This window comes from Anser brachyrhynchus (genome assembly GCF_964034855.1).
Source record: "Anser brachyrhynchus genome assembly, chromosome: 1".
Lineage (NCBI taxonomy): Eukaryota > Metazoa > Chordata > Aves > Anseriformes > Anatidae > Anser > Anser brachyrhynchus.
This window is the reverse complement of record NC_137694.1, coordinates 197908964-197926456: the sequence shown is the minus strand read 5'-3', so window position 1 is coordinate 197926456 and position 17493 is coordinate 197908964. Positions and strand designations below refer to the sequence as shown.

The 17493-nt window shown below is 39.0% G+C and overlaps 1 protein-coding gene across 2 annotated transcripts in view; it reads left to right on the top strand.

Annotated features, from left to right (window-relative positions):
* ARHGAP42 (Rho GTPase activating protein 42) overlaps positions 1 to 15951 on the top strand; it is a 171858-nt gene extending 155907 nt beyond the window's left edge. For both annotated transcript variants that reach the window (XM_080592385.1, XM_080592386.1), the window contains exons 21-24: positions 129 to 285; positions 3702 to 3764; positions 10530 to 10609; positions 10860 to 15951. In XM_080592385.1, coding sequence (XP_080448511.1) covers positions 129 to 285; positions 3702 to 3764; positions 10530 to 10609; positions 10860 to 10948 — 389 coding nt within the window. In that variant the 3' untranslated portion in view covers positions 10949 to 15951. The remainder of the gene's footprint in view (positions 1 to 128; positions 286 to 3701; positions 3765 to 10529; positions 10610 to 10859) is intronic.
* The last annotated feature ends 1542 nt before the right edge of the window (positions 15952 to 17493 follow it).

Below are 17493 nucleotides of genomic sequence, written 5' to 3'. Positions count from 1 at the left end.
TAGTAAGTTCTAGTAAGTTCTTTCTGCCTATTTTGCTTCTTAAAAAAAAAAAAAAATGCTTTGCATGTTGTTGTGAAACAGCTTCAAATTCACTTTAATATTCCCTATTATTTGGTTGCTTTCTTTAGGTAACAAAAGCTACAGTGGATCTATACAGAGCTTATCTTCAACAGATACCAAAGATACACCAAAGGCTCCAGCAAACCCTGATTTGCCTCCCAAAATGTGCAGGAGATTAAGATTAGATACTGCATCAAGTAATGGTTATCAAAGACCAGGATCTGTGTAAGTCAAGACCCTTTGGAGTTTTGAGTTGTTACAGTGTTGTCTTCTATCAAGTGATCCCAAAGAGCTAGTATAAGTAGTTGAAAAAGCATCCATGAATACTTGATTTGAAATTTCTTTATGTATGAATTATTTATCTAGCTTCATTAAAATTGTAAAGTAAACAAAGGAGACACGACACAGTCTGATGAAGTCAGTTGAAAGACTCCCATTTACTTCAGTAGACTATAGATAAGTTCCCTAATGAAGACATGGATCTTTGGAAAGTGATAAGTATTATTATCTCTCACTCTTCTGGAATTTAACGTTTCAAGGAGCACAATTGCTGCTTACTGCTAATGCTGTTATGTGAAGAAGATCATCAGATCTTATTTCTGTAAGTCAAAAATTGGAGGGAGGTTAAAAAAACTGAAATTTCTTCAGTTGTTGCATGATCAATAATTGAGATCTTTGGTGTGTTTTTTTCTGACAATATTTTTTTTCTTGAGAGGAAGATAGTTCTAACAATAGAGGTTATAATTCAGCTGTTTGAGATTTAGGTTAGCAATCATTCTTAGTGCTTATAGCACAAGCTTAAGAATTAGAAGATCTTTGCTGCAATCCTGACTCTGTCCCAGGCTTTCTCTGTTGTCATGAGCAAGTGATTTACAGAATCACTGCAGAACGCCAAGAAGTTTTCCAAATACTGGAGGACTCTGCTAAGCCTCTCCACCTCTTAAGCTGGAAGAGATCACTGTAGTCATTTCACAGATTGATGTGTCTTAACTTAAACAGAAGTACACCTGAACAGCTCAGAGTTCAAGCATGAAAATGACAGACTGGAATAACAAGCATGTCCAGTATATCCATTGGTCATCCATGAATACAATTTTAAACATAGTGTGCTGAGGTTTTCCTTCTTGCTGAATCAACAAGGCTCTGGAGCACGTGGAATTCAGTGGCCTAAATTAGGTTATGCGCTTAAGAATTCTGTTGAATAGGGATTTAAATGCAACGTTTTAATTTCCTTTGTTTCTCTAAGTGAATCATAGAATCATGGAATGTTTTTTATTGGAAGGGATCTTAAGTATTATCTAATTCCAACCCCCCTGCTATGGGTAGGGACACCTTCCACTAAACCAGGTTGCCCAAAGCCTAATCCAACCTGATTGTCTGATGTCTCGCTGAATGGTAGCACAGCCTTCTGGTGTGTCAGCCACTCCTCCCAGCTTTGTATCATCAGCAAACTTGCTGAGGGTGGACTCTATCCCTTTGTCCAGGTCATTGATGATGTTGACCAAGACTGGACCCAGTATGGACCCCTGGGGAACACCGCTAGTTACAGGCCTCCAACTAGACTCTGCACCACTGATCCCAACCCTCTGAGCTCTGCCAGTCAGACAGTTCTCAATCCACCTTGCTGTCCATTCATCTATCCCACACTTTCTAAGCTTCATTACAAGGATGTTGTGGGAGACAGTGTCTAAAGCCTTCCAGAAGTCAAGATACACAACATCCACTGCTCTCCCCTCATCTCCCCAGTTGGTGACGACATCATAGAAGGCTGCCAGGTTGGTCAAGCATGATTTTCCCTTGGTGAATCCATGTTGACTACTCCTCATAACCTTCTTTTCTTCCAATTGCTTGGAAATGGCATCCAGAACAGGTTGTTCCATCACCTTTCCAGGGACAGAGGTGAGGCTGATTGGCCTGCAGTTGCCCAGATCCTCGTTCTTGCCCTTTCTGAAGACTGTTGTGACATTGGCTATCTCCCAGTCATCTGGCACTTTTCCCATTCTACAAGACCTTTCAAAGATGATCGAGAGTGGTTTGGCAATCACATCTGCCGGCACCCTCAGCACGTGTGGGTGCATCCCATCGGGGCCTAAGGATTAGTGTGCATTGATTTTGTCTAGATGCTCTCTGATCAGATCCTCCTCAGCCAAGGGGAAGTCTTACTTTCCCCAGACTCTCCCTTACCTCCAGGTCTGGGATTCCCAAGGAGCAGTCTTAGCAGTAAAGACTGAAGCAAAGACGGCATCCAGTATCTCTACCTTCTCAGCATCCCCTGTTACAAGGGCACCCACCTCATTCAGTAGTGGACCCACATTTTCCCTAGGCTTTCTTTTACTATTGACATACTTTAAAAAGCCTTTCTTGTTATCCTTGACCTCCTTTTCCAGTTTTAATTCCAAACTGTCCCTAGCCTTCCTTGTCTCATCCCTGCAGGCCCTGGCAGCGTTCCTGTATTCCTCCCAAGTGGCCAGACCCTTTTTCCACCTTTTGTAGACTTTCTTCTTGCCTTCAAGTTTCTCCATGGGCAACACAGAGGCCTCTAGCCACCTTGCTCTGATTTCTTACTCTTAGGGGTGCACCAGTCTTGAGCTTGGAAGAAATGGTGTTTAAGTGTTGACCAACCATCTTCTCTCACACTGGGCAGTTCATCATTTTCTCAAGTCCCTGCCTTTGCCTTCTGGGCCTGGGCTACATTGCTAGAGCTCTTGGCAGTAAAGACTGAGGCAAAAAAGTCATTGAGTTCCTCGGCTTTGTCCGTATCCCAGGTAATCAGGTCTCCCATGTCCTTCCAGAGAGGGCCCACAATTACTCTAGTCTTTCTTTTATCACTGATGTACCTATAGAAGCCTTTCTTGTTGCCTTTGACGTCGCTGGCCAAATTTAATTCTAAAAGGACTTTAGCTTTCTTAACCTGATCTCTGCCTGAATAATTAAAACAATTTTTAAAAAACATGTTTCCTTGTCTTTAGATGGTTAAAAGTGAAATTAGTAGTCAAGTTGCGCATCAAGCATGGCATTGCTAGCCAGCTGAGGGAAGTGATTGTCTTGCTCTGCTCTGCACTGGTGCAGCCTTATCTTGAGTAATGGATGCAATTTTGGGCACCACAATATAACCAAACAGAAACCTATTAGTGTCCAAAGAAGGACTACAAAGATGGTGAAGGGTCTAGAGGGCAAGACATATGGGGAGCAGCTGATGTCCCTTGGTTTGTTCAGCCCAGAGCAGAGCAGGCTGAGGGGAGGCCTCATGGCGGCCTGCAGCTCCCTCACGAGGGGAGCGGAGGGGCAGGCGCTGAGCTCTGCTCTCTGGGGACAGCGACAGGACCTGAGGGAATGGCATGGAGCTGGGACAGGGGAGGGTCAGGCTGGGTGTTAGGAAAAGGTTCTTCACCCAGACGGTGGTCAGGCACTGGGACAGGCTCCCCATGGAAGTAGTGACAGCACCAGGCCTGTTGGAGTTCAAGAAGCATTTGGACAATGCTTTGAGACGTAGAGTCTGATTTTTGGGTGGTCCTGTGTGGAGGCAGGAGTTGGACTCAGATCCTTGTGAGACCCTTCCAGCTCAGAATATTCTATGATTCTATAGTCTGTATGTTTAATTAATGAGCAAAGTATAAAGCAAGGTGCTTCCTTATTTTCAGAGTGGCTGCAAGAGCCCAGTTGTTTGAAAGTGCTGGTTCACTTAAACAAGTTTCTTCAGGACGGTAAGTACCTCACACTGTTTAACAGCTTGTAAAATCGTTTGTATTTTCCTGGCTCCAGAGATTAAAATAGAAGCATTGGAGCTTTGTTCTGTGTCATCAGGACAGCATCATGTAGCATGCACAACTGTCTTGGTTTGTTAAACTTATCCTTTCTACAGAAGAATACTGAGTTTCATGTATATTAACAACCTGGCTATACTTTCCTGTATGGAAATTGCAGTGAGAGATGTGCAGATTAGTGAGCTGCCTAAGGACACAGCTACAGGAGTAAATTAACAGGATGAGGGCACTGTACTTATTCCATATAGCTGCTTGTATATACATACTTGCAGCAGAGTAGTAAACTGCAAGTTTATGCTAGTTTATGATAATGTGCTTGCATAGTCAAGTCCTAATAACAGCTGCTTTAGAAAGTTCAGGATTAACTTTTTCAGGATCTCTTTTTTTTTCCATCACACATCTTCTGCCTTACTACTTGTCTGGAGAAACTGTTGTCCTCTCTTCTTGATAGCCTGCAGCAGGAATTATTTACATTTTCTTTGTATGCATTTATTTGGTAGATTTGACCCATTCTTACATAGAATGAAGCTAGAATGTTCCTGTAAGTGTTCATCTAGGAAGCACTAGTACTTCTTTGCATTGCTAACCAGACTGCAATTAATAGGCTAAAGCAGATAAATAAATAAGTGGATGCAGGGAAAAGTCTCTCTTTTCACTCTCCCTGCATTTCAGATTTTTTGAGACAAAGTGTATGTTTTTGTCCATCATTTTACTCAGTGATACCATGATCTTACTGGAACTGTTGAGCAATAAAATGTTAATCAAATAATCCAAATATAGTAATAAAATAACATAGTTGTAAACAAAGATGCCAGTGTGCACTGAGATATGCAGTAGAATATGGCTGTCTTATCTGACAGATCTATCAGGGGAGAGAAGGAGAAAGCTGACCTGCAAAGGCCCACTGATTTTGTTTGAGAGAAGTGGTTTGCAGGAATCAAGGCTGTTCTTGTTTTGCATGGTAGATGAACTATAAGAAGACCAAAGAAACAGTTTGATGGTGAATGGAAGGAGATAAAAAGAACAGGGCATTAATTTAAGGAAGAAAAGTATAAAGGAAGAGACTGGAATGTTCTTAATCCAGTGACCTAAGCCAAGAGCAATGTACTGCTTCACGAGTACTACATCATTTTACTTCCACCTTTGTTCCTTCTCTTATTTTGTATTGCTCTCTTTCTTCTTGTAAACTCTATCCTGATGTTCCCTCAGAACCTGTGCCATCTCTATCTGTATATAAAAAGCATGTAAGAAGCCAAAATCTGATAAAGGAAAAATGTAGCAGTTTGATAATGGATATGGAGAGCAGATAAGAAAGCAGAAAATGCTGAAAGACTTAATAGCTCCTCTACTTCAGCCTTCCTAAGAAAAGCAGAAGAGCAACAATAACAAGGAGAATGGAAAACAAGAGGTCAGCAGGCAAAACGAGGAAAAAATAAGAAACAGCTCAGCTGTTCCTGTAATGCTGCTCAAGTCTGACTGAAATTTTGCATTTCAGAGCCGGCTCATATTTACTTCTCATGCGTGCTATGGAGAGGAAGCCTGAACTGAGTCCTTAGTGTATTCTTTTTTGCTCTGAATTCATGGTAATTACATTTGATCCACCAATTAGAAAGGCCTTCTGTGTTCCTAATTCTGCTGTCCAACGAGTATATGCAGGGCAGAGTGTAAGACAGAGAAACTGTTTTTAAGCTGGTCTGATGCCAGAAATATATAAGTCTGGACTGTGTTGACCTCTGTGCAGGAGTAATTTATGCTGCTATACATAAATGTTTTTTAAATTTATAGCTACTGCTTACATTACATTACTACTAAGTAGCTTCATTCTGACTTGAAACATCTGTTGTCTGAAACAGTATTTCATAGTCACCTGTACAATAGATGGATCAAAAGTATCTATGTGGCTTTGCAGTCTCATACTGTCTTATGTATTCCATCAGATAATTTCAAACTTGACGCTTTACCACCACAGTGACCTGGACTGACTTAATTCCTTCTTCCAGGTAGTCTTTGCACCACCTCTTTCTGACTTTAAGTAATGCACTCTCTCGACTATGGAAGTTGTATCCCCACACACATTTTTTTCTTTTTTTAAATGCTTAGTCATTATTTGGGCTGGCTGTTAACAGTCTTTGTATATACTTGCCCCCATAGTGGCACCAGTTTGAGTAGGTTTATTATAGTCAGAAAGAGAAAGAATGGGAGTCTATAGTACGTGTTTTAGGATTGGACAGGTAAGACAAATATATAATGCCCTGTCCAGCCTGTGCTCTTTTTCCAGTTTCATAGTTATTTTCACTTCTCATTCTTCCCATTCATTACCTCCTGACATCAAGTTTATTAACTGTCCATCTCCCAGACTGTGGTATTAAGGTACTGTGTGCTCTGGGTCCAATCTTTGTTGGGGATTGAAAGAGGTGAAAAAGTTTTCTTGCTGCTTTCAGAAATACTGCAGTTATCTAGCGTGAGATTTCTGTATTACAGTTTCTATACAAAAATGCACCAACAATGACTTTGATTTAGAGGTGCACATAAAATCAGAAACTACATCATAAAGGATTTTCATTAGAAGAGAATACATACACAAATAGGGAACAGGAGCTGTTGACAGCCAATAGCCCTGGCTTAGCAGCAGGATCTCTGGGTGCCAAGCTGGGACTCTAATAGGAATAGAAAGGCAACACGAAATCCTCTAGTTCCATGCTTCCCTCCCAGCCGTATGATTAAATATTAAATATTTCCAGTCACACTTCTGTTTTTATTTTCATGCTATATTTTGCATTTCCTTGAAAACCTGGAGTACTCTTTCCAGCCCAGACCAGCATTTTCTACTCACTCATAAGTCTACCATTTCCATGAGTCGACAAACTTTTCTTCTTCCTGTAAGATTGCATTAACTGACGAGTCATCTGAAAGAAATTCATGTGTTTTCCCTGATTTGTTCATCTGGCTTCTGTCTGTGTCTTTCTAGACTGAAAACTTATTATGGCAGGAGCATAATTTTAAAGCTTATTTATAACTGTTAAAATAGGTTATTAAAAGTACCTCAGGTGTTGTTGACCATGTGTAGTCAAGTAATATGGTTTCTGATCTGATGAGTACCAATCCTTTGACTACTAGTATAAATTTATCATTATGGTCTCAAAATAAACATAATAAAAGGTAGAAAAGGGGAAAATGGATTTTTCTCCTTTGGAGTCTATCTATTAAAATCATGGAAAGCAGAAACTTCTAGGAAATGTGGGCACCATTTTCTGATTTTTTTTTTCTCTGAAGTTGACACTATGAATCACACTCTTCTGAGAAGATTAGCATCATCTTAAGAGAACCATAATAGAAGACGGTGATGTCATCACATGCTTTTCAGTGAGCAGACTTGTTTGTAAGGAGGAGAGCATTAACACCATAAGAAACAATATCCATTTTCATAATTGCACAGAAAAAGTTGCCAATGAATCTGTGAGCCCTTTTCCTTGCTAATGCTTCTAGCTGGTTAGGGTTGAAGTGAGCAGTAAGACAAAGAACCTAAGTAATCAAGTTGGGTGTGGAGGGAATAACCAGGGGCTTGAAAATTGCTCCAGAATTATAAGTAAATATTCTTAGGCTTTGTGTCAGGAACAAAGTAGTGGGAAGATAATGTGAAGAATCCAGTAATTCAGAGCTTTTCAGAAGGTGATTTTTTTATACCTTGTGTTTGTGTATCTGTGTATTGCCAAATGCTGGGTAGCTTTCTCTTGGCAAGAACTGAGCAAATCAGAGTCCATGTTTTCTTATCTTCTTTTTACTTTTAAGATAAACATATTTGGATCAGGAAAAAATAGCAGCTGAAAACAGAGTAGTTTAGTAGACATACAAGCATACAGGAGAAAATTTCATTTTACTAACTTTTTCTAAGGGCACTAAAAAACAACATGCCATATTTTGAGAATAGGTTGAACAATTCTCCCTCATTTACATATTGCTATTCTGTTTTACAGTTGCCTTCAGTGTCTTTTATCACAGTATTACTCAGATGTTCCATTCTTAACATGGGAAACTGGCTCAATAATCATGCCACTAAGTGGTGAGGTGCCACATATAATCAAGTTCAAAATTGTTCCTGTGTTATAGTAAATTCACGACCAATTATCTGATTAACATTGCCATTGTATTCATTATTAACAGTTATTCTGCTGTTTTATACATAAAAAAAAAAATCCTGATTATGCCACATAGGAATTAAATGTGTTTTTGTGTTTTGTTTTTTTCTTTCAGAATGTTAACTGTCCGGGTCAGTATATTATAGAACATTTGTAACACTCTTTGTCATAATTACTTTGATAAAATAATGATCTTGGGTTTAAATAATTTGGTTCTAGTTTCTGGGGGACCTTCAGTAAAGTCATCTAATTTCCCTCTATATGTATTCAGTATCTATTATACAGAGTAACAAAACTTACTGATTTTTTTGTCTGTCTGTCCTGTTTACTGTAAAAGGCAAGTTCTTGATAGCAGTGACTGTATTTCATGGTGAATATACAGTCCTTGAGTCTGTGTAAGATCAGGTTCCCAGTCAGAACTGGTAACTGTGCCTCCTGTTGGAATACTAATGCTGGTGTTTGAAGGAGAGCACACTTAAGTTTTTTTGCCTGTGCAGGAACTGATGGTTTCATTTCCTCTCTAGAAATGAGAGTGGATATAAAGTAAATGTTGTGTGGTGACAGTAAAGATTTTTTTTTGTGATAATTTTGATGATATATCTAAATTAAAAAGACACAGGAAGTAGTTTGTGACAGTGAGGTCAAGTGAAATTACTGGCTTTATGTATAGACACACTGCTTAGAACTGGTTCTCTTTCTCTCCCCCACTAAAGTAAACCAATAGTATCCAAAAACATAGCCCCATATGATGGCTTTGTAATCCCAAAACATAAGTGATATTTTGCACACCCTTTTTCATTACACAGCATGTTAAATCATGCTAGGGCTCTGTAGCAGCACACCAGAGCAGTGTTTTTATGTTACAAAACAGAGGAAATATTTGTAAATCCTGGAGAGTTCTAGATCATGTCTTGAAAGCTCACATATGCATCCCCTTTCATACCTTTTTAGAGATTCAGATTAGTCACAGCGTGATAGCCTTGATTGGCTCCAGGGTATAAGGCCAGGGTAGAGGGATGCTCTCTGCACCCTTTAAGAAATGTCCCAGTCTGTCTCCCCAGATTAGTGTGGAACTCCAAAGTGAAGAGCCATGGCCCCAGTGGCAGTACACAAATAAAACAGTCTTCTCCTTACACTAAGGCTTACGATAAGGCACTATCATTCATATGATATATGACTCAGTTATCTCACTGTTGTGGGAGGAAAGACAGAATAGATTACAGATCACTTGCATATGCATGCTCTCAAAAAGTATGCCAAAGTCTTGAAACTTCACCAAAGGTCACACACTGGGTCATTGAGATAAATGCTGGCAGGAAGGAAAGCTGAATCGGTAACCCCCTATCACATCATACAAAGGTGAAATGGTCAACAGGTTCATCTTTGCTTGGCATAATGTGGTTTTCCGATAAGATTAAAAAATATCAGGAAAACTGGTGGGTCACACAAAAATTGCTTCCAGTATATAAATTAAAGTCAGGGTATTACTGTTATAGGTAAAGCACAGGAATCTAGTGAGAACTCTTAAGCGATGCATCTTTATGTTCAATCCCTCATTTTGTGTTTTGCAGAAGCATGGTGCTAGAAGCCATATCAACAGGTGGATGATAATCTGTCCTGCTCTGTAATCAAATTATGATGTATCTAACTAGTTCTTTTTCTTTGTAATGTTGGTTTTTTATTTTTTTTTTCTTAATGAATGTTTAGTAATGAGAATTCTTCAATTCAGAGATCGTCCAATTACTAGCAGTTCCAGTGCTTTGCTGTTCTGACCAAGAGTAGGTTTTCACAGCTATAAGTGAAGAGATATAAACTTAGCTGTCTACACTGAGGTCTCTTCATGACAGTTTCTATTTGAGAAAATAGTTAATTGAAGGTTTCGCTAAGGGCAGTGGAACCTGGAGAGCCATTCCTTGCACTCTCAAGTAGGCTTTTACCATAGCAGAACCCAGGCCTTGAGAGCCGGCTGAGCTAGACACAAAGTTTATTTATGGACATCTGAGGTGGATGAAGCTGTAATCCACCTCTAATACGTGATCTAGATCTCCCATGCTGCAATTTAAATCAATTTCCATCTCTTTCACAGTCAGCCTGGTGGACACATTACTCTTTTTAGTCCAATATTTGCCTTATATTTGTTATTTTCTTCTGTAGACTAATCAACTGTATTTTCTCACAAATCATGTCTTTAGACCTTTAATGACTTGATGATCTCTTTGAAATTCTCTCCAGGCAGTCCATAACTTGCTTCAAGCACTTTGCTCAATTTATGTATGTTTGAAGTACAGTTTCAACTAGAATAAAAGATACTTTTTTTAAGTTATTGTATTCCTGTTTAAATTTCTAAGTAGAATGTTGATCTATTTTCTGCAGTAACGTACTTGATAACTCCAGTAAGCCAGGAGTTATTGTCTGCTGTAATTCTGCTCCTCTGAACTACCGTGTAACTGGTTGTTATCATCCTGTATTTGTGCAGCTGATTATGTCTACACTTCCCAGGTTTTCAATTCCATTTTTTCAAATGTTTTTCCTTATTTTTTCAAACCTATATATTTTTTTTTTCTTTCAGGCAAGCAAAAGCCATGTATTCCTGTAAGGCTGAGCATAGTCATGAGCTGTCTTTCCCACAGGGGGCAATATTTTCCAATGGTAAGACGTTTTACATTCTTTATTTACATGAAAAACAAACCAGCCAACAAACAAAAACAAATAATAATTAAAAAAAAGAATGGTACCCACAAGATAAGAGAATGTAATTCCATTTCCAGCTCTCGGCTTTTGCCTTGATTATTATATTGCTCTTGAATAAAAGCTATTTAAATAAATATATGGAACATGTAGAATCTTTTAACTGTCTTAATTTATTGTAAATATGTTTTGTTTGGTTGTTTTTTTGCAGTGTATCCGTCAGTAGAACCAGGCTGGTTAAAAGCAACTTATGAAGGCAAAACAGGACTCGTTCCTGAGAATTATGTTGTCTTCCTCTAGTAATCTTCAGTGGACAGCAATATCTTCATGGTATCCATGGTAACAAATAATAAGCACTATGATTTTTATCTGACACAGATATGGGATCAGCCCGTTAGCTGAGAGTGGTAGATTTCCTTCAGATACTGCAGCTGCAGGTTATATAGCTCCCTATCAACGGAACAGAATGTAATGAAACAGTTAACAGTTACTGTACTGAAGACGGTACTCTGTTTAAATAACTTCCATTGTTTGCAAAAGGTTGTTCTGTTCTTCTTTTATGGGTAAGGAACACTACAGAAATAAAATCAAAAAAGTTGCCATTTAGCTGCAGACCTTCAGGTTCTCGGATGTTGCTCAGAGAAGTGTGAAATTTAGAGGCAATGCACTCTGTGACATTTCTTACAATCTGTATTTTTTAATATGAAAAATTGTGGGTTTTTTTCCTAATGTAAGTAATGCTTCTGTTGTGATCTGAATGCTCCCATAGAAAACTCGATTCTGAGATTAGTCCTAATCATTTCAAATAAGAAATGAGTCTTCCATAAATCAGAAGTTTGAACTTGTTAGTCATTGAGATTACAATATGTTATAGAATTTATGTAACTGATAATGAAATCAGATTATACACTGCCTGAGCAGTAAATGCTCATTCAAAATGTGATGTGTTTAATGAATGTTTCATTCAAGTACTTCATAGATTTATTTCCTTCTTTCTATATCAATATAAATAAGAATAATAATAACTAGTATTTCTGTAATAGCAGTCAGGTGGAAGATACTCTCGGTGTAGCTCAGAGCAACAGCAGTAGAAAACAAGGAGATACTCAATCTGGAATGATGGGTAGATATGAAGTGAGCAATGAAAAGCAGCAATATGTTTCAAAACCTGAGATAAAAAGTAACAAAGTCCTTTTCAAGTTTTTTCCATTGCAAATAAGACAAAAGTACTTAGCATTATTTCTCCTGACTTCCACTAAAGTATTTGGCAAATGTTTCCTCCATTACATGGAATTAAAAAAAAAAAAAAAAAAAGAAAAACTTAATTGATAAAGATTTTGTAAATACCCATTGTTTGCTCCTGGTGGGTCTGGAAAAAAAAAAGAAAAAAAAAAAAAGAAAATATAAGCAGCTTTCTAAATTTGAACCTCTTTCTTGTACACCTTGAGGGAAAACATGCAGTGCTTACTTGGCTAGTTACCATGGCCTATTGAAAAACAAGATACTTAAGCTCCATATTAGTAGCTTTTCAGCATTAGTGGTACAGAAGGAATCCACTGTTTCATAGACCTATCCAGTCTTAGTTCTTTGTTCAATAACAGTAATCAGTATATAAACCTTCTGTTGATTTATAAGATGTACACTGCTTCCAGAATGTTTTAGGAAGAACTTTTGCCAGGACAAAAACACCAGTAATCTACCAGTTGCTTATTTTCTTCTTTTCTAAGCCTTTTTCGGGTTTAAATTAGAAAACAGATTTATTGCCAATATTAAGAAGCACATCAGAACCTTCTTTACTTGTGTATAGTGCATGATTTCTGCAGAAAAATTCCGTGTTGGAATTCAGGCTGGTGGCAAAAGCCTGCAGGATCCTTCTTCTCGCTAGTTGAAGTATCAAGTGGCACTCAGGAAAGTGGAGAGACTGGAAGAACATCCTTCCAAGAATGGTGTGGCATTTCAGAGGGGGAGTCTGTGGCAGTAAGCCAGGCTAGTGTGGGTAAGGCAGCTGAGGAGAGACCCCTTGAATTAGTGACTGACTGATTTGGGTTCTTTCTTCACTCTAAACAGTTTTATTAGGTCCCAAATCGTGTTTCCCTTCATCTTAAGACCAGGCTGTGTTCAGGACATTGTGATGAAGGGTTCATCTCAGGCAGTGGAGGCAGACGTGTGTGCTTGTCGAATTTTCACAGAGCAGATGTGAAAGGAAGGGAAGGGAAGGACTTTTTCACCAGACTGAGCCTTATTTTTAAAGCAAGCCAACGTTTGTGTAAGCTATGCCTGCAGCTGCCGTTGCCCTCAGATCAACATGGGTTTTGTTGTGTTTTTGCTGTATTTCACAATACAAAAATTGCAGGGTGCCAAAAGGCTTCCTTCTGCTGACCTGCTCAGGAGAATGCTGCTGCAGGGGAAGAGGAGTAGCAAGGGAGACAGAGCTGTGAGCAGAGGCTCCAGGTCCCGCACGTCTCACCCACGTGGAGAAATGCAGTGGTCTGGGTCTATCAATTGCACCAGGCAAACTGACCTTTGTTGAACATCCTTTTCTGACCCCTCGTGCCTCTTACGAGGAATTTGATTGTTGTGAAATTCTTGAGGAACGGTGAAATAGAAAACGCGTGCTCTTACTTGCTTTGCTTTAGTCTGATTAAATAAAAAAAAAAAAAAAAGAGAGAGAGAGCAGGAAGAGACTAATTGTAGGTAACCTCACAACATCTGCATGTGTTTGGGTATTCTGCAACAGTATGTTTTGAAACCAGCTGATCTGAGTGCAAGCTAGAAGACTCAAAGATGCTCAGTTCATATAAAAAAATCATAAAAATGAAAAGTTCAGTTACAGATTAAGTAAGTAGAGCCTGTAAGCACTGAGGAAAAGGTTGTAGAAGGAGGAATCCCTGTAGAGGGGAGGTGGTGTGTCTATTCCCATGCATTCATTTTACATTAGACACACAAGTCGATTGCAGAAGACAGCTTCATCAGAAAGGGATCTCATTCATTCTGCTACTCAAAAAAGAAATCTATCTTTTCCTCTTTAAGACTGTGCACTTTTTAAGGCCCTTCTTCTGTGAACCAGCCATGGTGATAACATAAATAATTTTAAAGTAGCTTAGCTTTAAAATGTTATTTTTATCTGGAAATGTTACTCCCATTCTTAATTACAGTTAGTATCAATGGATAGTAGGGTTATTCTGTTTCTCTCTTCTGCGGTACATAACAAGCACTTTCCGTATCATTCCACTGCTGGGTTGTGGATGCCTCTGCTCTTCCCTGACTTTCCAAGAGGGAGTTTATCTCCAGGAGAAGCTGTACAGTGAACTGGAAAGTTATGTACCTGGGTGCTCACTGACTGGAATGGGGGAGAGTGCAGCACTAAGACTTGTCTACTGATGAGACTCTCAGCCCTGGCCAAAAATCCCTTCTAATATTTGTAAAGGATCAGAAATCCATGTAAAATTTAAATGAAGATATAATACTGAGATAGTGCCTTACCAGCAAGTTAGGCGAGCTGAACTAAATTAGTTCATAGTATTGATTTACTATTTTTTATGAAAGTCAGATTCACTCTACAAGCAAAGTTTAATTTTATTATTATTTTTTTAATTATCCTTCCTAAAAGGATATAGCAGTTTTCTCAGAATATCACTGTAGAATTTGAGGTAGATAACATGTTGTGATTGCTGTTTGTCTTGTGAAAATACCCACCACTTATGTAATCAGCCATGTTTTTTCTATGTTAAACTTTTGGTACATGTTGCAGTACAACATGAATCAAATTAATAGTGTGAAGGACTGATATATTGTATGATAAATATGTAAAGTATATTATATTATATATTCACACTTTTTATTAATGATAAAGATGAAAAAATATTTTTTGTGTAATTCCTATGAGTTCAGTATTAAAATGTCCTTGCCATATTTTGGCATTTAGAATACTATGTAACAAAACTCTTAAATTAAACCATAGATATCACTTAAGTCCCTAACTGATCTATAAAGTTCATTTGTTCGATTATTTCTGGAAAAAAATGACGCACAAATTTGCTGACCAGTCTACTCTATGATAGTAATAGTAACTTATTTAACTTTTATATATTTTCTGTTGATAATCTCTATTCTTTGCCTTTAATTGAATTCATTTTAACATGCCTTTAGGAAAGATACATTAGGAAGAGAAAAGGATGCAAAATTCAGCAGTTCAGAACAATAGTTACAACAACAAAAAAGCATTATATGGCAGTAATTTGCTTTTTGTTACATTTCCCCACCGGTCTATTTTCTAGTTAATAAGATTGGATCAGAATAAATGATAAACCCCAAAAGCCTGTTGTTCTTCATAATTCCTTTCCTAAGGCAGCAGTTGGTACAATTTTGCATTGAGGAGCAAGAGGAGAAAGCCCAGTAAGGAAGCTTATCCTCAGGCTGGTGTGGATCTTCTTGATTGATGGAAACTCTCAGAGCTCTAGTGAACACAAAGATAGACCCTTGGCAAATTATAGTGAGGTTTTGCTGGCCAGAAGCCCACATACAGTAAGTGGAATATAAATGGGATATTCTGTTAATGAGAAAACGTGATATGGCTTGTCATTATCCGTTTTTTGGGGGTGTTTTTCTGGTTCATCAGAGTGCCCTATCTGAATCATTCAGTTACCAGAGATCAAACTAAGCAAGGTTCAGTTCCACTCTTTGTGGTCGTGCAGCCCGGACAGCCACTGCTGATGCAGCCCTTCCAGTTACTGTTCGTGCAAAAGTTAGACTGTTGATCAGGCTGTATCAGTACAAGTCGGGAGGTCTCTTTTTGCATAGGATTTTGCAAGGGCTTTGGGAGTTTGCTTTGTTTTGTTTTAATAAGGTGCTTGGTATCCAAACAGCTACTAATACAATGTTTTAATTCAGTCACTGAAGATAATAGCATTGTTTTTCTTGTCCTGTATGTGGCAGTATTTAATAAGCCATTGGTAATCTGCGTTATTTTAAGTATAGAGAATGGTGCTTCAACCCTTGGACATCTCAGCTGAAAGCTATTCTGCAACTGGGCTTTTTGCAAGTGTTGTATCAATAATTGTCATAAAGTTCTGGCACTAGAGGCTGCAAAATGATCTCAGCACTATGAGAGTTTCTGTTAGAGCAAAGGGCAAAGCAGCTGAACAGGGCAGATAGACAACTTCAATTTTTCAAACATATTTATGACGATTTTGGAGGTATTAGAGTTTATAGGGGTTACCTTAGATACTATATGGTATTTTAATAGGAAAGTATATACAATCAATAACTATATATATATTTAATAAAGTCCTACTAAATTATCTTATTGAACTCTCTGTTTATTTTGTAGTGTGGTTTCAATAATTATCTGCACTCTGTATATACCTACATGTAAATAACTGGCATGATATGCGTAAGCTGACTTGCAGACATAATTCTATGTTGTACTTTACACTGTATTTCAAAAATTTGAAAAATGTTTTTAAAAATAAAAAGCCTTTCTACACAGACTGCTTTCTTTATTATTTTTAAACTTGGACTCTGATTCAGCCTTTTTTTTTTTTTTTTTCCAAAATAATAACACTAGTGCTACACAGAGTTGCTGTCAATGTCTCAATATTCAGGTGGAGATCAGTAAGAAGGGGTCCATCAGGGGTCCGTATATCAACAATGCCAAGTGCAGGGTGCTGCACTTAGGTTGGGGCAATCCCAGACATGAGTACAGACTGGGAGAAGAACTCATTGAGAGCAGCTCTTTGGAGAAGGACTTGGGGGTTCTGGTGGATGAAAAATTGGACGTGAGCCGGCAGTGTGTGCTTGCAGCCCAGAGAACCAGTGATATCCTGGGCTGCACCAAAAGCAGCATGGCCAGCAGGGTGAGGGAGGTGATTCTCCCCCTTTACTCCATCTTTCTGAGACCCCACCTGGAGTACTGTGGCCAGCTCCAACCCCAGCCATACTTGGATTCTATGACCTGATCCTCTTCCACCAAGGGTTCCAAGACATCACTGATGAGGTCTTTGCCTCTGAAAATTCTCAGTGGATGGATCACTGGAAGGGAGTTTGGTGATCCAAAGTCAACAGTACTTCCTGGAAGTGAAGTAACATGAGTGATGTGGTTTCTGCAAGTTTCCTTGCATCCCCTTTCCCAGCATTTCTCAAAGGCTTTTTCCCTCAGAGACCAGCAGCTTTTCTAGCGCTGAGAAGGGAATTATTCACCTGCCTAGACTTTCTCCTGAAGGGACTCACCAAAAACCTAAGCAGCTGTTAAACGCCTGAAAGACAAAAAAAAAAATAATCTAAGGAAAGGAAAAAATCTAAGGAAGATCAAAGCAGTTGATAAAAAGCTAAAGGCTCTGGCCTGAGTTTCACATTCATAGGCTGGCATATTTCATATTTCATATTCATAGGGCTGGCAGGTCCCAATCAAATTGGCTATGTAGACTCAATTTCTGAATACCCATTTTTATTGCCCTTAGTTGTGTGCTCACCTGCTGTGTTTGCTCCTGGGGTAGGGCCAGAAAAGCACTGCAGTGGGTGAGGGCTCCGAAATGGTGACTGCTGACGAGCAAAGAGGCCGCACTCTGCCGCCAGTGGTCACCAAACATGACCTGCACATTGCTATATCCCTAGCATCTCGTGCAGTCAGGAGCCAGGGAGGAGAAAATGCTCCCCTTGCCAGAGCACCACGGGGACATTTTGGATACAAGGTTAATCTGGGGGTGACTGAGTGCAAAGGGGAGCAATCCTGGCCTGCCCCACTGCTGGCTCTGCTGTCAGGGGGCAGGTAGATGTCAGCCTTGCCCGCACCCACGTGGAACTGCATGGGGCTGGCACTTGCCCCTTTGCTCTCCTTGGCTGGTGCT